We start from the raw sequence: 25,228 nt of genomic DNA on the forward strand, positions 1-25,228 counted from the left end.
GGCGGTTCGAATCCCCGCGACGGGGTGAGCTCCCGTTGCTCGGTCCCAGCTCCTGCCAACCTAGCAGTTCGAAAGCACGTCAAAGTGCAAGTAGATAAATAGGTACCACTCTGGCGGGAAGGTAAACGGCGTTTCCGTGCGCTGCTCTGGTTTGCCAGAAGCAGCTTAGTCATGCTGGCCACGTGACCCGGAAGCTGTAAGCCGGCTCCCTCAGCCAATAAAGCGAGAGGAGCGCTGCAACCCCAGAGTCGGCCACGACTGGACCTAATGGTCAGGGGTCCCTTTACCTATACCCGGAGGTCTCAGGATGGTTCACAAACAAAAATCACAATATATAAAATAAAATAAAAATAATCCAACACGCCCCCCCCCCCAAAAGTGTCACATTTTAAAGGGTATAGGATCTTGATTATGTCAGCCAAAGGCCTGGTTAAAGAGGAAGGTTTTTGCCTGGCACTGAAAGGTGTATAATGAAGGCGCCAGGCAAACTTCCCTGGGGAGAGCATTCCACAGACAGGGAGCCACTGCAGAGAAGGCCCTGTTCTCATGTTGCCACCCTTCAGACCTCTCGGGGAGGAGGTACACAAAGGAGGGCCTCAGAAGATGATCTCAGGGTCCAGCCTAGCTGAGTCACTACTCTGAGTAAACTTTAGTTGAAAACCACCTAGGGTCACACCCCTGCCCCAACTTCCCAATGCCTCAGCAAAACAACAGCATTGTACCAGGTTTCAAAATGTGAAGGGGGCTGTGCAATTCCACCCTAAGAAACACATTGTGAGGGGAGCCAAGAGAAAAAAGTGTCACACAGCAGTTGCTGCCATTGCATGCCAAGAGGCAGATCTAGTTAACCCGACTAAAGAAATCTTAGCTGAGTGATTGTAGGAGTTTTAATCCAATTAAATGTGCATCACTGCAAGTCAGAAGAATACTTCAGAAGAACAACAAACAATTCCTTTTAACATGATGCACATATGCGCCAGGGCCGGCAGCTCCTTAAAAGAGGTCGTGCCCTCTCTTATAAGCAAGATGAAATGCTTTTGCTAAAATGGTGCCTATGTTCAGAGCCACTAAGAAGGAGTTATGGCTGAACTAGGCTCAGAGAGCAACAACTGTAAGCTTTCATATATATATTTTTTGTTTTAAGTCTCTAGCCCCTTTAGAGTGAAAGTTGTGAAGCAAAATGTGCAGGCAATATGCTATGGAGAAATTCAGAGTTTCATTCTGGAGAAGGCATTTCAAAGACATAGCTTCAAAATGACATAAAGGGCAGATTTATGTTGTTTAAAAGGGGCCAAATTTCCCCTGCCATCTGGTACGTGAGAGGAGACTGTGTAGGGCGACATTCAAAAGATATGGGTATGCACCCACGCTTGCTTTAAATATGTAAAATAAGAGTGAGGAGAGATTGCTCTCAGTCAGCCCATAACATTTGCAAAAGGACACAGAGAAAAGTAGACCATCCCCGAGCCCAAGTATTTTAGGCTGCTGACTCAGGGGGAAACTGAGTAGGAAAAGGTGCAAGTGCAAGGAGGAATTGTATTTACAAGGGTAGTAGTAGTAGTAATAGTAGTAATACTACTACTACTGGTTTCCTCAGCCAATCTGGGCAGCTCCCAACAGAATAACAAAACATCAAACATTTAAAACTTCCCTAAACAGAGCTGCCTTCAGATGTCTTCTAAAAGTCAGATAGTTGTTTATTTCCTTGACATCTGAAGTGAGGGCGTTCCACAGGGCGGGCGCCACTACCGAGAAGGCCCTCTGCCTGGTTCCCTGCAACTTCCCTTCTCGCAGTGAGGGAACCGCCAGAAGGCCCTCAGACTGGACCTCAGTGTCCAGGCTGAACGATGGAGGTGGAGATGCTCCTTCAGGTCTACTGGGCTGAGTCCGTTTAGGGCTTTAAAGGTCAGCACCAACACTTTGAATTGTGTATCTTCTAGGGATGCAGCGAAACCTGTGCACAGACACACACTTGGTGCATGCCAGGATCACCATCAAGGAGGGTCAGGCTAGCCTGCAACACAGTTTTAATGCCTCAGGATCCAATCACATATATGGGAGAAAGTTAAAGTGTAGATTCTGAAATGCCATGTTGGGAGCTAAACCAGCTCCTTGTCACCCGTGACCCCAGTGTCTGAGGCAGGAGACAAATCTCTTCCCTCCTTGATAAACTGCAGCCAGTGTCAATCTTTTCTATAAACCTTGTGGGAGCCATTTAGAACTGGGTTTAGTGCTATCTGCATAGGCCCTCCCCTTCATTTGCATAGTCACATCCTGGGATTCAATGATGGGAGCTGGTTTTTAAAGAGATAAATTTTGGGACACACACACACAAGGTTGTTGTTTTGTTCTGGGAAGAACAACCATTTCTGAAAATACACCCGCTGTTTTCGAAGTAAGTCAGTGAGAACACTATCATGTAGCCTCAGGTACAAACTTCTAATTTACTGGGCAATCCATCTCATTTTCCCTAGATAAGGTTATTTTTAAGTGGGAAATGATGCAGATACAGAAACTGCTATGTGCTGGGATGGCTGAGGGAAGAACTCTGCATTAAGACACCTACAGTGAGGGGGGGAAAGTATTCTGGCAGTTTCCCAATGTGCTGGAATAGTATTGCCTGGCAAACGCCATAGATTTTTAAAAAAAACATCTCTGGACCAGGTGGGGGAAGAAAGTCATGCTTCCTAGTAAGGTGTTGTTGTTTTCCTTTTTGAAGACTTACAACAACAACAAACAACACTACAAACCCACCATTAACTTACCAAATATGCCACGAAGGCTAGGTAGACAATGCTGAGAAGTGAAGCAATCACATAATAGAGGGTTTGTCCCAGGCCAGTTACATACGACACCACAAAGTACATGTTGATGGCGCAGATGATAAGAATGAGAATTCCCCCAGCGATCTTCCAGGCCCTAAAAGTCAAATTAAGAAACGATTATTATAGCGGGAGGAGATTAATTGGGAATGACTTGCAGCTATGCGGAATGGTTGAGAAGTGCAACAGAATAGGCTTAATACTCAACCCCTCCCCCACCCAAAAAACAGCTCCCAAAAATAAAGTCATGTGACCACATTTACAGAAACCACCTAATACCCTAGAAGCCTACAGGATGGGACTCTGCAGTGTGGGGGCAGGGGAAACTGATGTGGAAGAGCAACCAAAAGTGTGTTCATGTGTACTGTAAATACATACAGGGTGAGTCTTTTAAAAGAGGCCCCGTGGAACATGTGTACTCTGTATCCACGGAACCTCTTTTAAAGGACTCACCCTGTGTGTGTGTGTGTGTGTGTGTGTGTGTGAGAGAGAGAGAGAGAGAGAGAGAGAGAGAGGTGTGTGTGTGTGTGTGTGTGTGTGTGTGTGTGTATGTAAATATATATATGTTGTTATTGTTGTTTAGTCGTGTCTGCCTCTTCGTGACCCCATGGACCAGAGCACGTCAGGCACTCCTGTCTTCCACTGCCTCCCGCAGTTTGATCAAACTCATGTTTGTAGCTTCGAGAACACTGTCCTCTGTCGTCCCCTTCTCCTTGTGCCCTCCATCTTTCCCAACATCAGGGTCTTTTCCAGGGAGTCTTCTCTTCTCATGAGGTGGCCAAAGTATTGGAGCCTCAGCTTCAGGATCTGTCCTTCCAGTGAGCACTCAGGGCTGATTTCCTTAAGAATGGATACGTTTGATCTTCTTGCAGTCCATGGGACTCTCAAGAGTCTCCTCCAGCACCATAACTCAAAAGCATCAATTCTTCGGCGATCAGCCTTCTTTATGGTCCAGCTCTCACTTCCATACATCACTACTGGGAAAACCATGGCTTTAACTATATGGACCTTCGTTGGCAAGGTGATGTCTCTACTTTTTAAGATGCTGTCTAGGTTTGTCATTTTCTCCCAAGAAGCAGCTGTCTTTTAATTTCGTGGCTGCTGTCACCATCTGCAGTGATGAGGTAGGGTGTGTGTGTATATATAAAAGTGTGTGTGTGTATATATGTGTGTGTGTGTGTGTGTGTGTACACACAAACACGCACGCACGAGTGGTATTCTACTAAGTTTTACGGCAGGGTAAAAGGTTCGGCAGCTGGCAAGTCACTCCATGTATTGCTTTTCAAGTATTTATGCAACATGCTGGAAGTTGATTTTTTTTGTTACCCGTGGCAGCAGTGGTTGCACACAGCAGCCTGGCGAAACACATCGAGAAAGATGTTGCCCAGGAGTACGGCAAACTAAAATGGACACGTGGTCCTGGCATCCCACAGAAAAGCTGCAAAGCTATAGGTTCCACTGGTCATACTGACTATAAAACACATCCCACACATTTTGGGGGGGGGGTCCCCTGTCCTTTCTTTATTTAAAAGGTGGGGAGAGAAATACTGTGTGCATGCATGCACACGCACACAGTCCTATGCTCTTGTGAAGAGTGTCCCTTCAAAGTAATAAAGTGAAGCCTCAACTTGCTGCGGAATTACATACAGGTGCAGAGATTTAAAGTGGCTTGCTCAAGTGACAATAGTTCCCAGATACAGTGGCACCTTGGTTTAAGAACAGCTTAGTTTTTGAACAGCTTGGATTAAGAACGCTGGTTTGTGAACTTTGCCTTGGAAGCAGAAAATGTTCTGCTTCCTGTTGAGTGTGTTCCATTTGTAAATTGAGTCCCCCGCTGCTATGGGAAAGCACGCTTTGGTTTAAGAATGGACTTCTGGAATGGATTAAATTCGTAAACCAAGGTACCACTGTACAGTCATACCTCGGGTTACAGACGCTTCAGGTTGCGGCTGTGCCGAAACCTGCAAGTACCGGAATGGGTTACTTCAGTGTTTCGGCGGTCGCACATGCACAGAAGCGCTAAATCACGCTTTGTGCATGCACAGAAGCACCAAATTGCAACCCGCGCGTGCGCGGACATTATGCATCTCAGTTTTTACCCTTCTCAGGTCCCTCAAGGATGTGCTACGCATGCAATCCTTCATACTTACAGGCCATTGGCGAAGTCATTCATCACAGGACGCAAACTGGTGAATGTGAGGACTGGAATTAATGCAAAAGGAAGCTGGAAAGGAAGAAAAAAAGGGGAGAGGGAGATATTGCTCAAGAAGGTATCCTAAACTTGGGCTTCCAGCTCTGGATTTCCTCCTAGCTGGCCTTACAAAACTAACCCTCAAGTCTATGATATTTCCCTGGAGGGTGATGGCTTGTCCCCTTTAGCATACGAAATAACCTGCATTGCACAGGTCTGACTTTCCACGTAGAAAACAAATGGGCCCTAGACTGCTAAACCAACTCAGTATGTGCTGAGTTTCCTTTCATTGGACTGCTAGGTTTTATTATTTCAAATCCCTGCTTTTGAAAACCAGTGCGTTGAACCTGGATTCCGTCATCCCTCCCAAGCCTTTCCGAGGGCAAATTTCGCTGCGGCCAGTAAATGTTCCCCCACAACTATTCTTCAGGACTCTCACCTGCAGGCTCATAAGAACATTGAGGAAGTCGTTCATGCCAGTCAGGCGTTCCACATCTTGGAAAATGGCAACCAGGAGGGTGGGCGTGATGGCAATGGAGCGAGTCAAAACCACTCGAGCAAAGCGCGACCACTTCAGATTGAGGAACCCCTGAAACAAGCAAAGGGGAGGCAAATGACCCGAATAGCCAGCAGAGCTCAAATGTCATCAAACAACAGTTTGTAGGGTGGGATACGGGTACAAGGAAGACATTCTCAGGTTAACTAGCTAGTTTTCAGCTTAATGCTCAGAACCTTCACAAAGATACGCTTGCAACCTTCCAGTATTCTCTCACTTGATCATCGTTTACCTTTGTGTGTCTTTCATTTTCATAAACATCACTCCATGGTGATTTTTTTAAATAAAAAAATAATCATTTTTATTTATATAATCATAAATGGAAAACCATGGGACGTGGGTGGCACTGTGGGTTAAACAACTGAGCCTCTTGGGCTTGCCGACGAGAAGGTCAGTGGTTCAAATCCCTGCAATGGGGTGAGCTTCCGTTGCTCGGTCCCAGCTCCTGCCAACCTAACAGTTCGAAAGCACGTCAAAGTGCAAGTAGATAAATAGGTACCACTCCGGCAGGAAGGTAAACGGCATTTCCATGCGCTGCTCTGGTTTGCCAGAAGCGACTTAGTCATGTTGGCCACATGACCCGGAATCTGTATGTATGACCCGGAATCTGTATGTAAGTTATACACCGGCTCCCTCGGCCAATAAAGCGAGATGAGCGCCGCAACCCCAGAGTCGTCCACGACTGGACCTAATGGTCAGGGGTCCCTTTACCTTTAAATGGAAAGCCATGCAAAGTCTGATTTTTTAAAAAAGGTATTAAAAAATGCCATTAAGACAAGTTTTGTTGTTTGTTTTCTTAGTCCCAGCATCTGCTCTGAAGATGCTACACGGCAGCCTAAGTTATTGCACACTGCTTTTCTTGCATACACCAGAAAGCATACACCCACAGGTAACTGAACTGTTTAGACCAGGTTGCGACATCTCCATCATCTCATCCTCACTCAAGTAAGGAAAAAGGTTCCTGGTTGACAAACATAAGCCAACGTGGCCGAAGAGAGATGAAATACCTCCATTACAAATTGTCCAGAGTATGTTCCCGTCATTGTCGAACTCTGACCTGCAGCAAGAATCCCGATAGCCCAGATGTAGAGAGCAGCCGGGCCAAAAGAACAACCCAGAACAACACCCTAGAACACAGAAGGATTCTTGTCAGTGATGTGTAAACGTAAAATTCTGAGGGGGGAGGGCAAATAAAGACTTACAATTTAGAGCTGCCAAGGCAGCGATCTAATGCAAGGGGGCCATTTTATTAAAATCACTATTTAGATGAGGTTGGCCAATTTACTCAAACAGAACATGAACTTAAAGGTCAGGGCTACTGCACACATACATTAATTTTCATAAATACACCAGTGCCAAATGACAGTTACGTTGTCAACTTTCCATTTTCCCAAGAGCAATGAGCTTGCACTGTTCCTCTGGATGGTAGCAGAAATTAAAAAAAACCTCCATGAAGTTGTTTGCAGAACACTAGACCCAACAGCATTCTAAATCCGGCCCGCAGACAGTCCGGGATTCAATGTGTTTTTACATGAGTAGAATGTGTCCTCCTATTTAAAATGCATCTCTGGGTTATTTGTGGGGCATAGGAATTCGTTCATTTCCCCCCCTCCAAAATATAGTCCGGCCCCCCCCAAGGTCTGAGGGACAGTGGACCGGCCCCTTGCTGAAAAAGTTTGCTGGCCCCTGCACTAGAGCAATGAAGGGGAGACCCAAACTTGTCTAATATTTGCACCTCCTCTCTTGTCCTTCCCTGCTAAGTCCAGAGAAAAAACAACGGCTGAAACATTGAAATCAAAACTTTTGCAGGGTGGTTTTTTGTTTTTTGTTTACAGACGACATATGGACTGTTGCCCTAATGCCCGATAAAGCATTGTCTCCAGTTTGAAGTGGGGTAAGTCAGCATGTACTCCACCAAGTTCCCCAAGATCTTTGATAGCTCCTCTTTAACTTCCTTCTGGAAGCTTGTTAAACCTTCCTTTTTAAGGCAAATATGTTCACTGTCCTCAAAACAGAACATTTTACAACTTTGCATATTAGTGTTTTTCAGAGGTAGGTTATGATGGTTTTTAATTTGGACTATGATGGTTTTTAATTTGATGCGGGTGGCGCTGTGGTCTAAACCACTGAGCCTAGGGCTTGCTGATCGGAAGGTCGGCGGTTCGAATCCCTGCAACAGGGCGAGCTCCCGTTGCTCAGTCCCTGCTCCTGCCCACCTAGCAGTTCAAAAGCACATCAAAGTGCAAGTAGATAAATAGATACCACTCTGGCAGGAAGGCAAACGGCGTTTCTGTGTGCTGCTCTGGTTTCGCCAGAAGTGGCTTAGTCATGCTGATCACATGACCCAGAAGCTGTCTGCGGACAAACGCCGGCTCCCTCGGCCAGTAAAGCGAGATGAGCGCTGCAACCCCAGAGCCATCAGCGACTGGACCCAATGGTCAGGGGTACTTTACCTCTTTAATTTGGACTTTTAGGCAGCATTCTTATAGAGCTGTGTTTATCATTGCTCTTTTAAAAAGTGGTATTAAAAGGAGATAAAAGAGAATCTAGACATTATACAAGCTAAATGTTAAGAGTGTTCTGCTATTCCAATGGGACCTCCCGCACCCCCCAAAATCTGCTCCAGGGGGTCTCTCTGGAAGATTTGAAATGTGTGCTTTGGGGCAGCAAGGGGGAAGAGGAGGGAAAGTCCCAATGTACCAGTGGAAGTCTGCTTGCATAACATTAAATTCAACCTTTCCTTGGCTACACAAAGGTTCTTCATGAATTTTAAATGCAGTCAACTTTGTTTGAGGGAGCAAGGGCTGAAACGATCAAAGACGGTTCTGAGCCAAGTCCAATCTTCCTTTGCTGCCTCAAAAAAAATGCATATTGCCATTCAAATACCTACTCACCCCTTTATAGATATCGACATCCAGGGTCCCATTTGATTGAAACAATGAAGGTGGAGCAAAGGTTTTATTTGCACACATTTCTTGCTGCAAAGACAAATGTTGACATGTTTCAAAAACTACGTTTTCACAAGGTCGATCCAAGTATGAGGAAAGGAACATATTGCTATAATATAATATAATTAATATAATATAATATAATATAATATAATATAATATAATTAAATATAATAGCTGGGAGATTCCATCAAGATGCAGCAGGAGAAATGGGATGTAAAATAATAATAATAATAATAATAATAATAATAATAATAATAATAATAATAATAATTATTTATTTATACCCTGCCCTCCCTGGCCAATATACACCAAATATATAATACATTAAAAACACAAAATCAAACAATTGATTAAAACACAGCTCAAAAGCAGAATAAAATCAGAATCGAATTAAAGTGGCCAACCCACGAATCACAGCCATGAAGGTAGGAATATTAAATATTTGCCAGGCTCGGTCACCTGTGCTGGTCCCATATGTACGGTAGCTCTATTGATGATTTTGAGATCCAAGCAACTCCCCTTTTCCTTGAACTGTTTCCAACAGGTCTTATAGGTATTTTGTAATCAAGAATCAGTGCCTGGGCTTGGCTTCCCGCCTTCCTTCCCCTCCAATCGCATTTGCTTTTGTGTGATCCTCTTTCGGGCTGCAAATGTGTGGGCGGGGCCTGCCTTATTACTGATCTTCACATCCACTCAAAGGACGCTTTTTGACAGACGAGTACGACATAAATGCTTCAAATATTGGTTTGGTTTGGATCACGCCAAGTTACTGGCATGTTCATCCTGTTCCCTTCTGGGAATGCCTTAAAATTATGGAAGTGTACCAGAATACAAATAAGAGAATAGGGACTCACCAAGTCTTTGTTTGTTTTTCCAAAGAAGGCTTGGGCAAAGACCGAAACGACAAAGACGTTTATAATAAAGGAGATGAAGAGGGCAATGCAGGATTCTATGAAGAAATATTTGTTGGCCTCACTGACCTCCTTCTTGTTGGCCCGATTCACCTGTCGAGACTGGACGGAAAGAGAACAGGTTAGCACAGCCTGTAAGAAGAGGTTTATTCAAGGCTGTGTCCAAGCCAACAGGTGGCATTGTCTGCAAATTCTGAATATTCACCCATCTTCTGAAGGTCAATAGTTAGGTGGGCTAGGCTGTGTACACAGGGTCTCAGATACATACAGTATGATAATGCAACTGTGACGACACCAGCCTTTCGGAACAGAAAGTTCATGTACGGGAATTTGCACCTTGGCCTACCCAACATACTGTATTTTTCGCTCCTTAAGATGCAATTTTTCCCTCCTAAAAAGTAAGGGGAAACGTGTGTGCGTCTTATGGAGCGAATGCAGGGGGGAGGCAGGCAGGAAAAGCCCCCAAGAGCACACAAGCTCCGCGTGGCTCTTGCGGGCTTTTCCCCAGGAGGGAGAAGGGACTGACGCGGCCAGTCAGTCCCTTCTCCTTCCTCATAGAAAAGCCCACAGGAGCCGCGCGCTCCTTAAAGGGTGCACGGCTCCTGTGGGTTTTTGCAGGAGGTGGGGGAATTGCCATAGCCGCACGCAGCCTCTCCTGGCTGGAGAGGCTGCGCAGGGCTAAAGAGGAAGCCAAGAAAGCGAGTGGGATGGATGCCACTCACTGTCTTGGCTTCTTTGCTCTTTGGGGCTGGGAGGGAAATAATATTTTTTTCCTTGATTTCCCCCTCTAAAAACTAGGTGCGCCTTATGGTCAGGTGCGCCTTATGGAGCGAAAAATACAGTAATACTAGAACCTGGGTTCGTCTAAGAAAGCTGAATCCTGGAAGATTCGGAACAGGGGAAAAAGAAAGCGCTTCTTAATGCAGCCCATATGCATCTGCTTGGCCACCATGAGAACAAGGACGCTGGACTACTGATGTGGTCCTTTTTTAGTTCAAGATGGGAACCACAACACATTTTATACAGGAACGTGAATTTAAAGGGAAAACACACACCACTGAAAATTATAAAGGTTATAAAGCTGTAAAATATCCCAAAGAGGGATGTTAACTCTGTTCACTCTTCTCAAAAGAGTGACTGGATTTTAGAAACCTATCATGGGCTGCAACAATCCCTGTGGTGTCCTGCCAACATAACAGGCAACCAAGACTAGGGTTAAGGTAAGGTAAAAGGTAAAGGACCCCTGGACGGTTAAGTCCAGTCAAAGGCGACCCTGAGGGTGCGGCACTCATCTCCCTTTTTAGGCCGAGGGAGCAGGCATTTGTCCACAGACAGCTTTCCGGGTCATGTGGCCAGCATGACTAAACCGCTTCTGGCGCAACAGGACACCATGATGGAAGCCGGGGCGCATGGAAACGCTGTTTACCTTCCCGCTGTAGCGGTACCTATTTATCTACTTGCACTGGTGTGCTTTTGAACTGCTAGGTTGGCAGGAGCTGGGACAGAGCAACGGGAGCTCACCGCGTCGTGGAGATTCGAACCGCCGACCTTCTGATCGGCAAGCCCAAGAGGCTCGGTGGTTTAGACCACAGCGCCACCCACGTCCCTCTAACTAGGGTTACGGTAACAAGCCACAACTGCTGTCTTCCTGGCCGCTGAGCTAGGGGGGCCTGTGCCATGAGAGAAGCTGTGGCTTCTTCCCAACAGCCTGCACGGTTGTTGTGGTGCATGGATGAATGCCTTTCATGGAATGCTGATTTGAAGGCATCAGTGGTAGGCACAATTTGACTGCTGGGTGGCGAGAGTATCTTTGGCCTCTTCTCCGCTCCCCCAGCATTATTACCGTATTTTTCGCCCCATAGGACGCACCAGCCCATAGGACGCACCTAGTTTTTTGGGGGGGAAATAAAGAAAAAAAAATTATTTCCCCCCCAGGTGCGGGGCTGGGGCGGGGGAAGCCTGAGCTTCCCCCGACCCCAGCCCCCAGAACAGGCTGTTATCCGCAAGCCGTGGGAGAGCTGCACGACTTCGCGCTGAGCTCAGCGCGCCCCAAGCTTCTGGGTGCAGGCAAGGACTTCGCTAGCCGTGGGAGAGCTGCGTCTCCCACGGCTAGTGGATAGCTTCCTGAAGCCTGGAGAGCGAGAGGGGTCGGTGCGCACCGACCCCCCTCGCTCTCCAGGCTTCAGCGAAAGCCTGCATTCGCCCCATAGGACACACATTTCCCCTTCATTTTTGCAGGGGAAAAAGTGCGTCCTATAGGGCGAAAAATACGGTATTTTAACACAGCGAGCAGTATAGCAAAGGCAGCCATTTTAACTAGGATTGATTTCCCAGTGTGTGTGTGTGTACACAGACATGTGAGACAGAAGCAACAGTGGTGCCACTGTGTGACAGAACAGGCGGCCGCTTCAGAAGCCAAGTGTGTGAAGGTTCACAAGTGTGACTTCGTTGTGTGGCATTCGTGAGTGTATGGTTATTTGATTATTATTTTTTCCAATGAATCCAGGGAGACTTTTTTTCCTTTTTCTTTTTTGAAGCTGAGTAGCAACAGGGAGTCAGTAGTGGGGGTGTTGAGGCAAAAGACCCTGGGCCCAAGCACACATGCATATTGTATAAAGGTGCAAAGCCCTTCTTGCGCAGCCTGTGAAACTTAAATGCGCAGAGTTTTTGAAAAACTGGGCAACAGTGCGCCACCTGCCCGTGACTCTTGAGCCTCCCCCGATCTCCTGCCCCCTTCCTCCTTTGTTTTGACTGATCGGGGGAGGCTCGGGAGTCACGGGCAGGTGGCGCACTGTTGCCCAGTTTTTTTAAAAACTCTGCACATTTATGTTTCACAGGGTGCAAAATAAGGGCTTTGCACCTTGCCTGGCAGAGAAACCATGTGTCTTGAGCCCCTCCTGGGCAGCGCCCACCCGCCCGCCCATGACTCCTGAGCCTCCCCCGATCTGTCAAAACAAAGGGGGCAGGAGATCTGCACCGCTGGACATCCCTGGTTCCCCTTCAACAGTGGCGGCGGCACCGAGCAGCTCCTGAAGCCAGCCAGAGCCAACTGCGCTACCAGGCTGGCTCTGGGCTGCTGAGGCTGCCACTGCCACGTTTCCTGGGGAAAGATTTGCAAATCTGGGGACATTCTGGGGACGGAATTTCTCCGGGGACAGATTTGCAAATCCGGGGACTGTCCCCGGGAACGTCTGGTAATCCTATTGTGAGGGGAAAGACTGAAGTGAAAATCGGCAAAAAACAACGATGTCCCAAGCTTACCTTGACCAGCGCAGAATGCAAGTACATGTTGTGTGGCATGATGACAGCACCCACGATCCCGACGGCTTGCTCTAGCTGAGGGATGCCGCAGCCTTCACAGTATGGCATGAACATCCCTTTCAGCAACTGGCCCTGGTCTGGTCCCACCCTAAAATACTGTAGGGACATAGAGGATGGCCATTAGCACAGCTGGAATCGCAAGCGGCCTTGGGCAAGACACAGGTGTCTACTTTTAGACCAATGCAGCAATGCCCTCATGAGGTACTTGCCCCTCCTCATACAGTGCAGCCTTCCACAGACATTTACTGAACTACAACTCCCACTAACCCTGACCAACGGCCACGCTTGCTGTGGCTGATGGGAGTTGTAGTCCAAAACACCTGGAGGTCACTGGTTTGGGGAAGACCAAGGCAGCAAATCTCTCTTTTCAGCCCACTTTTAAATGGCCATGTTGATACAGAGCTACGGTCGCATTAGATCTATTCATCTGTACCCTTGGGGTGTAACAGATTTTGCTGACTGCACAGTTGCTGTTTTATTTTCATATCTGGCTCTGATGAGAAGTTCTAACAACATTTTATTGCTAATATTTTATATTTTTAGCCACCCCGTGCTTCCATTGAGAGGAAGGAGGGGATATAAGCATGATAAAATAAAAATAAATATGAAGGAAGGTGTGAATGCATCACCACCACAAAACTGCAAATTTCACCCTTATGGGAAATCACAAGCTCATCCCAAACAATATGAAGACCACTTCTATGGCCAGTCAGACTATGTACCAACACTTACGTGAAACCACTAGGAGGGGTTACACAGACTCATCTAGTTCAACATGTTTTGCTACATCCTAAATGGGAAAAGTCACTTTTTAATCTCTAATGCAAAAACCCCACATATTAAAAAGCAATGTTACCTCATATCCAAATGTAACGGCCATAATGGTAATCAGGAACCCGAAAAAAGCTTCCAGTTTCCTCAAGCCTGAAAAAGACACAGATGCACCTTTTAAGAGAGCCAAAAGTCCTCCCGTACAGTCCAGAATAGTGAAAGCATTTCCTCAGTGCCACACCTCATCACACCGGGCATCAGGGCAAGCAGCACCGTGCGCATTTACACACCGCACAAGTTGATCTCCCGGGGCGGCATTCAACAAAATGACATGCATACCTTGAATGTCCAGCACAGTGTGAGGCCCTTGCACTGATGGAACAAGCGACTTAAGTGGTGCATTGAATACAACTGTTAGGATGCAACTAGATCAGCAGTCAAAATATATTTTCAATCTCGTTCCAGCACCCAGGACAACTATATTCTTTTGCTAGAACAGAAGATCAGCCGTACTATAGGGACAGAGCGGTTCGCAATTGAAGCATGCCCACACATGGACGGGTACTCTAATTCAGGAGAGAGGGGGGTGGACAGTCTTCAAATAATTTTAAAGAAGCAAAAGAGTCCATCGAGTGGTCTGGCACCGGGGGAAGAAGAGGAGAACCATGCTGGCGTTTCATTTCTAAAGACCCCCCTGTGCTTCAGAGGTGCAACGGAAACAATTTCGAATTCTAGCATGGGCAAACGCTCCCCTTAAGTCTTTCAAAATTTAACAAGTTTGAAAAAAGAAAAAGGAAAACAGGCAATTGAAGAGGTGGGGGCAGGGCAGGTAGGAAAGGCTGAATTGCAGCGTCTCCAGCAATGAAGAGACCAGCAATTTTCATAAGCCAAGTACAGAACATTTTCCACACAACACACACACAGAGACTTGGGTTGGTGTGGGAAGAGCACTCAGCAAAAGAATTGCGGCTTCTCTCTCAGACAGGAAGGATTCCATAATACTGAGTGACAGGTGCACACCTGCATCACAAAATGGAAACTCTTCCCAGCACAATCCCATGACATTTACTTAAAAGGAAAGTTTACCATGGGCCTTCTTTCCATGAAAAGTGTACACAGGGATACAAAGCCCACCAGCCCATATAACATTAGAGGCCATGTACAAAGGCTGGTTCTTTGGCGGAAGGTGAGGCAGGGAAGAGCGAATGGTAATACCAAACCAGGAAGTTTATTACTGTAGAACAAGGAAAGCCACATGAGAAGCAATTACCGTATTTTTCGCTCTATAAGAAGCACCAGACCTAGTTTTTGGAGGAGGAAAACAAGAAAAAAAATATTCTGAATCTCAGAAGCCAGAACAGCAAGAGGGATCGCTGCGCAGCGAAAGCAGTGATCCCTCTTGCTGTTCTGGCTTCTGGGATAGCTGCGCAGCCTGCATTCGCTCCATAAGACGCACACATGTTTCCCCTTACTTTTTAGGAGGGAAAAAGTGAGTCTTATAGAGCAAAAAATACGGTAATCATTTTGAATCAGTAGCCATTTCCCATGCAAGACATCATGCCGCTGGAATCCACAGCTTTTGCAAAGTGGATTGCAAGACTTCACCTACAATCTGGAGAGCACTATGAGCTCTAATCCTCATTCCCAGCAGGGCCTCCAATGTGGAGTCTGTGTTTGCAAAGCAAATCACAAGCAAAAGCCCTCTTCCAGGATTTCGCAAGCGTGCCCCAATGAATAGCAGGGCCTACTCAGAGTTGATTGCGAAAGTGCTCTTGCTCCACTTGTCAGATTACCAAGGACAGGAGGAGGAGCACTTATATAAGAAAGGAGCTTACCGTACTTGTCCAGGAAGAGAAACATAAAGGTGTCAGCAATTGTGATGAGAACGCCGCCCCACAAAGGGATTCTGCAGGAAGACAAAACAGGTGGAGGAGGTTTCAGGGTGTTCTAAGTTCATCGGCTGAAAACCAAGTGGGTCCAACCCCCCTTTACGTTCACAGTCTGTTTAAAAATGGTGGGAAAGGTGGACCAAATACTTGCCTATTGAGAGGCAAAGAACCTGGGAATCCTCATTCAACCGTGGAAGGGGAGGGAATCAGATAAGGGAAAGTCACAAGGAACGCTAAGCATGTTTGTTGAAAGTTTATGGGGTGAAACGCTGCGTTTTCCCAGTGATGAAAAAAAGATGGGCAACTTAGCAGCAGCCTGGTTGCTACAACTGGCTATGCCCAGCTGAGCTCTGAACCCTGCGGGCATTTTAGAAAACCAGCTGCCCTTTCAGGATGGGAAAGAGAGTGGGGGCCAGGATGACATTGCCATGCCTTTCGAACAAGGGTTGTATCTTCCCTCCACAGTAGCCATTGTTTTTAAAAAAGCAATTAAATATTGCCTTGCAATTCTTAACAATGACACGAAAATTCAGTGTTAAGAAGTATTCAGAAAGGAACTGGAAGAAATACGGCAGCTATCAGAATGCTGTGGTAGCCCTTCCTTTATAGAGAGTCAAACCAATTTGTCCCTGTAGCTCAGTATTGTCCACACTGGCTGGAAGCAGCTGCTCAGGGTTTCAGGCAGGGGACATTCCCAGTCCCAGGGATTGAACCTGCGACCGTCAGTATGGAAAGTCTTTGCTCTACCCATTGAGCTCTGGTGCTTTCTTCAGATGCAATCATATAAAATAAGGGGCACACAGTTCCATTTAATTTATAGCTGCTGCATCCTGCCCTTCAGGATGGAAGGCTTCCAGAACAACGGAAGAATATCAACCGTAAAACATTTAGAACCCAGTATACAGTTGTGACTATTTTTCTTTTTGAGAGGTGGCAACCAGCATAGGAAAAGTGCTCAGAAAAAAAGGTGAATAATATCACGTCAAGAAGTTTGAACATTCCTACAGGGGAAAGGTTTGAGATTTATTTATTTTTCAGTTTGCCAGTGGAGATTTGTCACATAAAGACTAGAAATCATTAAGATAAAATGCGTAATAGATTATAAACATGTTCTCGCAACAGACGGTATTGTGTCAAAACACCCCTTATGTGGGACTGTGCAAAGCTAGGTTTCCCAGCAGACAAGGGCTCTCTTGGCAATGGAATTCCCAGTCTAGGGTACTGAATTCCTTTGCCTGGGGAATTCCGGGCCTTGCTGAGCAATCCTGATGCATCGCTCAGCTTGCCAGAGGACAGCTTTGCTCCGTTACTGTTGGCAAATATCAAGGCTTGTTTATTTTTCAAAAGCTCTGCCAAAAAACCTGAGTGGATCTCATTTCTAACTGCCCATATCTGCAGTGTATTTACTTACTCAATGTTTAAAGTAAAATTAGGAGGGCAAGGCAGTGGTGAAGCGGGAGGACGAGGGTTTGCAGCAGGGGTGGGGAACCTGGGGGAATCGAGAACTCGTTGGATCCCCATTCCCATCAGCCCCGGCCAAGTTGGCTAGTGGTTAGGGATGATGGGAGCTGTAGTCCAGCAACATCTGGAGGGCCAAAGATTCCCTAAGGTAAAGGTAAAGGGACCCCTGACCATTAGGTCCAGTCGTGACCGACTCTGGGGTTGCGGCGCTCATCTCACTTTATTGGCCGAGGGAGCCGGTGTATGGCATACAGTCATGTGGCCAGCATGACTAAGCCGCTTCTGGCGAACCAGAGCAGCACACGGAAACACCGTTTACCTTCCCGCCAGAGCGGTTCCTAATTATCTACTTGCACTTTGACGTGCTTTCAAACTGCTAGGTTGGCAGGAGCAGGGACCGAGCAACGAGAGCTCACCCCATCGCAGGGATTCGAACTGCCAACCTTCTGATCAGCAAGTCCTAGGCTCTGTGGTTTAACCCACAGCGCCACCCGCGTCCCCAAAGATTCCCTACCCCTGGTTTATTCTACGTAAGGGGGGTGCATTATGGGAGAGCTGGTGGCAGCAAAGAGGAGACAGCATATGGGAGGAATGGCTTTGCACTACCAGAGCCTCCCTCCTGCAGAAATCAGTGAGCTGAATTGCAAATGTTTAGAAATGTTGTGTGGACATAGCCGGCCAAAGCCTAAGCTGATTCAATAATGCATTTGTGGAATCCTATGCTTGAAGGTTCTCCAGGATCCAAGGAAAAGACACATCCCCAAACCATTTGCATCATCCCTGAATATGGAAAACGAGAAAGTTAGGATGAATGGTTCCAGCCTGAGTTTCTCAATGATGTAATCCTGCAGCCAAGCTCGGCTTTCCTTTGGACCACATCAGTGAGACCGAGAGGGGGGTCTTGTTGTCTTTGCAACCCAGGACCTCCATACACACTGCCCAAGCTTGCACCCCAGAGAGGTGATGTTAATGCAGTGGTTTGACTTCACCCTTAGAGGCGCACTCCATTGTCTCTCAAGACAAATGGGTGCCAACAACCAGGTTTCTACATGAAGGGAGTTTATTTTTCACAAGGAGGTACATTCAAGCATCTGGACTTTCCCAACTGCATTCTGAAATTTTGACAGTGCTAGAAGGGTTGTGCCATGATTATTATTTTTCCATATATAGACCAGCCATCAGACGTTCCACTTTACACACAGAGCACTGCAAGAAAACAAACCATGTTTTCCCTCGTTCAGAATGCGAACTGGTGACACCACTCCAGACGCAGAGGACAAAAAGGCAACTTACATCCCAACAGACAGGAGGTGAATGGCAATTGCTGATCCGATGACTTCTTGCATATCTGAGCCAACAATGGCCAGCTCCACCATCAACCACAAGATAATCCGAGGGACCTAAAGCACAATCAAGAATTTTGTTTTATACACACACACAAAATTTGAAAGAAGCAAATAGGGAAAACAAGGATATACACCCATAATTTTGTAAAAAAACAAACACAACTTCCATTGTTAGTTTGTTAATATGAACAACCTTCCTACTATGAGGTATCCTAATGGTACACAAACAACCATATTTCCACAAGCAATTAGTGACTTTCTTCCCCACCAAATCTTAACCCCTTTTCTCTTCAAATATACTACTTTTTGCCCATCAATCTCATGTGCCCCAGGGCTCTGTCCTAGAGCATCCGCCACCTTGCTGAAAGAAAGTAAGCATCTCTGAGTGTCTGGATGGAAGACTGACTGGGAACCACAAGGATCCCACCTTGAATTCCATGATGATGATGATGATGATGATGATGATGATGATAATTTTATTGTTTGTACCCCGCCCATCTGATTGGGTTGATGGCTGAAAGGTGTTGCTAAATAAATAAATAAACAACTTTTCTTTTTCCAAATCTTTCTTGAGCAACTGAGGTGCACACCAGAAAGATTTGCCCACTTCTACTTGATAGGGTTGGACGTAGGTGGCACTGTGGGTTAAACCACAGAGCCTAGGACTTGCTGATCAGAAGGTCGGCGGTTCAAATCCCCGTGACGGGGTGAGCTCCCTTTGCTCTGTCCCAGCTACTGCCAACCTAGCAGTTCAAAAGCACGTCAAAGTGCAAGTAGATAAATAGGTACCGGTCCGGCGGGAAGGTAAATGCCGTTTCTGTGCGCTGCTCTGATTCACCAGAAGCGGCTAGTCATGCTGGCCACAAGACCATATACGCTGGCTCCCTCAGCCAATAAAGCGAGATGAGCGCCGCAACCCCAGAGTCGGCCACGAATGGACCTAATGGTAAGGGGTCCCTTTACCTTTTTACTTGATAGGGTGGAGAGAAGGAAAAGGAACCCTTCCTGGGCCTCCGTTTCATTTCTACATAGCAAAACCTGATGGTCAAAAAACCCCGCAGAGGCAGCATACGTACTTATTCACATGAAGCAGGTAAGCTTGAAAGCTTGCTAATAATGTTATCTATAAAAAGGTAAAGGTACCCCTGACTGTTAGGTCCAGTTGCGGACGACTCTGGGGTTCCGGTGCTCATCTCACTCTATAGGCCGAGGAGCCACTGTTTGTCCGCAGACAGCGTCCGGGTCATGCGGCCATCATGATTAAGCCGCTTCTGGTGAACCAGAGCAGCACACGGAAACGCCGTTTGCCTTCCCGCCGGAGCGGTACCTATTTATCTACTTGCACTTTGACCTGCTTTCAAACTGCTAGATTGTCAGGAGCAGGGACTGAGCAACGGGAACTCACCCTGTCGCGGGGATTCAAACTGCCGACCTTCTGATCGGCAAGTCCTAGGCTCTGTGGTTTAGACCACAGCGCCACCCACGTCCCTAATGTTATCTATATTTGACAGCTAATATTAGGCCCTAATATTATCAAGTGTTAAGGTTGTTTAAGCAACAGGAGCACCACAGCTTCTGCCAAGGCTCCTAACTGTCCTTTTGCAGTCACAGATCTACCTGTCATGTGTGTGGCATCAGGTATTAGATTTAATAGTTGTACACCACTTCCCTAAAACAATATTGAGCTCAAAGCGGCTCACGGCAATAAAGCCTCACGGAAAAATTAGCAAACAACACCTCCATCAATATAATTGTGTGGAAACACAACAGCACGGAGTTTTAAAAGAAGTAAACAATGGATGCAGCTCAATCGAAACTCAGAATGATTAAAAAGTAATTGATTAGAAATGGCTGCTGAGCTCAATGCAATTCGACATGATCCCTTTGGGGAAGGGAGGAGCATAATCACAGGCAGAAAGTTCTTCTAGCACAAGGTGGGTGGGGAAACTGGTCTTGTTCTGCCCTAGACGGAAGACACACTCGTTTGCCATGGCATCAGGTGAGTGGAAACTGATGAGCCAAAAAAACAGCCTTGCGGCCAAAATTGTGAGGCCTGGTGGACCTAACTGAGCGAATGGGCCAGAGGGATCCCACTATATTAGGGTCTAATTCCTGTGGATCAAACCAGACGCAGCGACAGAAGCAGATTGAAAGGGGGCGCAAGATCCCCAGTTACCACAGGCACTGAGCAATAAAAATAACAGCCGCTGCGGTCTGTTTTTAGAAATCAAACACTTCTGATGAAGGAAGGATTCTGCATCTGCTGACCGGCAACCACCTACGTGGATTACGCTGCCTGGAATTTGGCAAGTCCTGAGCCAACAGACACTAACAAGATTTGTAAAGCCAACTTTCAGCTACAAGGGAAGCTCAGTGTGAAGATACATGCTTTTAAGTAAAAAAAAATTTAAATCCTTCTGCAGAGAGCCACAATGAGCTTTCGGAAGGCACTGCCCATTAGAGCCACGAACAACAGTGAAAGGAAACTTTTCAGCATTTTACCGTATTTTTCGCTCTATAAGACGCACTAGACCATAAGATGCACCTAGTTTTTGGAGGAGAAAAACAAGAAAAAAAATATTCTGAATCCCAGAAGCCAGAACAGCAAGAGCGATCGCTGCGCAGCGAAAGCAGCGATCCCTCTTGCTGTTCTGGCTTCTGGGATAGCTGCGCAGCCTGCATTCGCTCCATAAGATGCACACACATTTCCCCTTACTTTTTATGAGGGAAAAAGGGAGTCTTATAGAGCAAAAAATACGGTAGTTTGCAAAATTGTCCCTCCTTGCATTAGCTTCCTGCCTGGTGCTACCAAGAGGAAGAAGAGCAGAAGTACAAGGCCGGCGGGACAAGCCTACATTTGCAGCTCTTTCTTTGACAGTATCGGCCCTCCCAGAAACTGGCCCCTCCCACATGGTTTTTGGAGGCTGTTTTGAAGAAGCTGTGCTGGAGCCGTTTCCACACCACCTCAGTCCCAGGAGATCTCAGAACACAGCTTCCTCCTCCTTCAGTTCAGGGAAAATAGTTACTTGGAATTGCCTGGCTTGGCCTGGGACTCAACTCAAACCCAACTTCCTATTTACTGAGGATGTTTTAATGCAACCCCCGGGGGAGAGGAAGCAAATAGATGTGTCAAGTTCTGAATACCCCAAGAGGAAACTGAGTCCCGGGTTAGCTATAAGCACACACATGACCACCCAGAGACACGTCACCAGAAATAAGATGGGAGCAGACAAGGAGGGTTTGCTAATCCTGGTGTTTTGCAGCTGGGATCCACATTCCTAGGCAACTGTGTCTTGCCGAAACAAGCCTCAAAAAAATTCCACAGCCAACAAAATACTCCAATGTGCTTGTTTAAATCCAAGCTTTTAAACAGACTGGCTTCTTCAAAGACCAGCAATTAAAGTGATTATGGAGAGGCAACACAAAGCAAATATTGCACGAGCGTAGCAGAAAACGAGGAGGAAGGAAGAGGCTAAGTTGCAAGCCTGCCTGGAAGCCACAATCCCAGCCCCGCAATTCAAAATGCATTCAATTTACTCTGTGCTGAGAGAAGTGCTCTCTGCACACATTCATAAGACATTCAAACACTCACTTAAGAAAAAAAGGAAAGTAAGCCCTGGGTTCAAGGTAAGAGCTGTATGGGAAAGTCGGGGCAAGCAGCAAATTCTCCTCCAGGTAACGGAGGTGGTGATGATCTTAAAAGAGGGGCACACTCAGATTCACCCAGTTTCCCCTGACAGGGCACCCCTGATTTAAAGGGCTGGCAGAGATGCAGTTTTGCCTATTTAGGGTAAGGGGGTGCAGCCGGGGCTTGCTTTATATGCAGAAATAGTGCAAAAGCCATAGGATCTGGAGGCTGGTGTAGTCTTTCCAACTTCACTTCTAGGTCTCATTAACTCCACTGCATGTTGCTCTTTGGCACAACGCATCTGCCTTCCTCCCATCTGCTTCTTTTTGCCTTTCTGGATCTGCTTCTGTCCCTTGTATGCATCAAGTTCCCTTATACTCTTTGGCTACAGACCTACGACTTTGAGAACAGCCTGGCATCTTCAGGCGCCTCTTGGGACTTCCCACAATTCCTGCCCCCCCCCTTCCAGGCCTGTTCAATCCTGCCTCTGCTCAACCCCCCATTACCAGTTATCACCTATATTCCAATCCTGTCTAGCTGCTCTTAACACACGGGGAGATCTGATCCTACAACAAGGTGCATTCCTCTGCTCGCATCAAAAGCACAAGATAAATTTCCAAATGAATGGCTCAATTCACTCACCTTGGGATACTGCCGGTTGCATACTTCTGCCAGATGAAGCCCTGTTACCACTCCTAGCCTCGCTGCCAGACGCTGCAAGAGCAAGCCAATGATCGTGGCTAGCAAGAGAACCCAGAGCAGCTGAAAGGCACAAAAGCACAGCAAGGTCAAGAGCAGCCAAGATATGAGAACTCTGGGAGCCAGCCAGCCAGCCTAAGGATTCTGTTTCCTAAAGTGTGCCTGCAATTCTTCATGAATTAAATACAGACGCAGCCTCAAACCCCTCTCACAACCAGAAACAGGGCATGGAGGACAACACAGCTTTCAATTGCACGTGTTTTATCAAGAAATAACTGCTGAAGCAGAATATCCAGACATGTCCAGGCTACGTGACACATCCACTGGCATGTGAACTGTAGTCCAGAGACTTCTCTGTTGGATATTCTTACCCATCTATGCAAAAGAATTACAACCCCCAGCTTCCTTGGAGAGTACCATTTGGCAGGACTGCTGAAACCGGACAGGCAGGAATGTCTTCTGGAAAATATACTACTAGATTTCAATCTAGCTTTTTATGAACGAGGAAACCAGCACATTCCTCCTCCGGTAATGTAAGCAATCAAGCTTAAGCCTCTCTTACCTGCTAAGGGCAAAGTAGTTAAATAAAACATCTCTCTAGCTGAGTTGCTTAAAACTTAAGTTTTCAGCTGCAGAAGAATATATTGTAAGTTTGAAGGTTGTTCCAGAATAGCTTACTTTGCCACCAACAGCTTCACCACTTGATCTTACATTATCAGTAGACCTTCAGGTTTCTGCTCTTACAGAGAAACAAGGGAATAGCTGAACCCCTGATTTAAAGGTAGGCAGAGATGCAGCTTTGCCTATTTATGATATGGGGGCGACATCCACATCTGGGTGATTTGGGAAGAAAGAGCGCTCTTGCCAGACCAGCCTGGTCCCACTGCAATTCATCTTCATGTCAGGAGGACTCAAGCATTAAAATAAAGACATGTTCACCCCAAGAAGGCTGCGGAGTCCCCTATTGGAACATGGTTATGGTAAATATCTTCTGGTTAGAATTAATATTGGTACATGGAGTAGGAGTAAGCTCTCTTTCAGCTCTCAAAACTCTATGGATGGCTTTTATTTTATGTTAATTTTATTAACAATTTCAATGTAAAAATTATCGAAACATATCATCTTCATTATTTCCCTCCATTCTTCCCCACCTCCCCAATGAACCCTCCCCCCCCCAGACTTCCCTCAGCTCCTCTCTCTGATTTTTCAACACATATTGTTCTCTGCATACTATAAAATTATATAGATCCTTATATTATCTCTCTACTATATTAAGCATCAATAAATTTGTGCATGTTTATTCAAAACCTGCCAAGGAGTCCAGTTCATTTTGTTGTCTTTTTAGATAATGTGTAAAAAGTTCCCATTCTTCATAATAATAATAATAATAATAATAATAATAATAATAATAATAATAATTTATTATTTATACTCCGCCCATCTGGCTCGGCTTCCCCAGCCACTCTGGGCGGCTTCCAAAAAAAATATTAAAATACTGTAATACATCAAACATTAAAAGCTTCCCTAAACACTGGTTTGGCTTTTAGATGCTCAGGAGCAAATGTTTTGTAGCAAGAGGCTACTTACCTTAAAGCCTGCAATGGCGCCAGACTGCAGATCCGATTCTATGTTCCCTGGATCCAAGTAGGCTATGCTCATGAGAAACCCAGGCCCAGTGAAGGCCCAGAGTTTTCGAAAACTGAACCACGGATGCTTAAAAGGAAAAAAAAGGGGGGGGGTTAAGAGTGGGGAGATATTTTTCGACAGAAGGGAAGGAGTTATCCGAATGATTATTAATATCACAATCAATCAACACAGAAAGTTGCTTTGTTGTTGCTTTCTTTCTTTTTTAACCGATGCTTTAATTCCAGAAGGACCATCACACTAGGAGCAGAAAAGCAGCAAACCCACCCAACGATACAGCATCGCGCGAAGTCTACATCACACCAGAAACGTTTATCTTAACAATGGCCTAAATTTAGAGCATTTACTTTGAACTGTGCTCTGGGAAGGTTCCTTAAAGCTTATCAGGGCTTGCTCAAGCAGAAGACCAGTGATGGCAGAAAAGCTTCTCTGAAAGACAGCTCCCATCCAACACTACCAACCTCAGACTGCAAGGGAATGTTGGCTGCACTCTAGGAAGGCTTAGTTGATGTGGGGCGGCCATAGACCCAAATAAGCCTGAGCAGTGGCCTGCATACGTTCTGTGTGCCCTAGAATGGGGAGAAGCAAAGTTTGGATCTACTTATCAATCTTTGGGTGATCTGCAGCAGAACAGCAAGGGTTTCTGACTCCCAAATGTTATGGTCTGGTTTTGGATAATGCCTCTCCTTGTTGCAGATGCTTATTTTGAACCTCAACATTCCTTCGGTTAGGAAGCCTCTGTGGTCATCATTAGCTGCAGAGGTGATCCACAAGAAGCTAAATTTATGTCCATGCTTTACTTATAGAGGGACTGCCAACACATGCAGCTTGCAGGGAAAGGTCTGTGCTGCTGTGACATTTCAAAAGTTAACATCAGTAGCTGTCCACAGAGCACCATTGTTCCTCTTCGCTCAACCATTACACTGGCTAGGTCAGCAAGGAAAATGACTGTTTCATTTCTGCTCCCTGGAAAGTAATAGGTAGGTACAGAGAGGCCCATCTCTCACTATAATCATCTTCAAATAGTATTACACGTCC

The 25,228-nt window shown here is 46.2% G+C and overlaps 1 protein-coding gene across 6 annotated transcripts in view; it reads right to left on the minus strand.

The window, feature by feature from the left end:
- Positions 1-25,228, minus strand: part of SLC11A2 (solute carrier family 11 member 2) — a 66,379-nt gene that overhangs the window by 13,065 nt on the left and 28,086 nt on the right. For all 6 annotated transcript variants that reach the window (XM_083599274.1, XM_083599275.1, XM_083599276.1 and 3 more), the window contains 12 exons: positions 24,134-24,259; positions 22,490-22,609; positions 18,167-18,273; positions 15,359-15,429; positions 13,609-13,676; positions 12,693-12,848; positions 9,375-9,533; positions 8,464-8,547; positions 6,577-6,696; positions 5,453-5,602; positions 4,973-5,046; positions 2,766-2,919 (listed from right to left, as the gene is read on the minus strand). In XM_083599274.1, the coding sequence (XP_083455400.1) occupies positions 2,766-2,919; positions 4,973-5,046; positions 5,453-5,602; positions 6,577-6,696; positions 8,464-8,547; positions 9,375-9,533; positions 12,693-12,848; positions 13,609-13,676; positions 15,359-15,429; positions 18,167-18,273; positions 22,490-22,609; positions 24,134-24,259 (1,389 nt within the window). The remainder of the gene's footprint in view (positions 1-2,765; positions 2,920-4,972; positions 5,047-5,452; positions 5,603-6,576; positions 6,697-8,463; positions 8,548-9,374; positions 9,534-12,692; positions 12,849-13,608; positions 13,677-15,358; positions 15,430-18,166; positions 18,274-22,489; positions 22,610-24,133; positions 24,260-25,228) is intronic.

Source organism: Podarcis filfolensis (genome assembly GCF_964270895.1).
Source record: "Podarcis filfolensis genome assembly, chromosome: 2".
Classification (NCBI taxonomy): Eukaryota; Metazoa; Chordata; class Lepidosauria; order Squamata; family Lacertidae; genus Podarcis; species Podarcis filfolensis.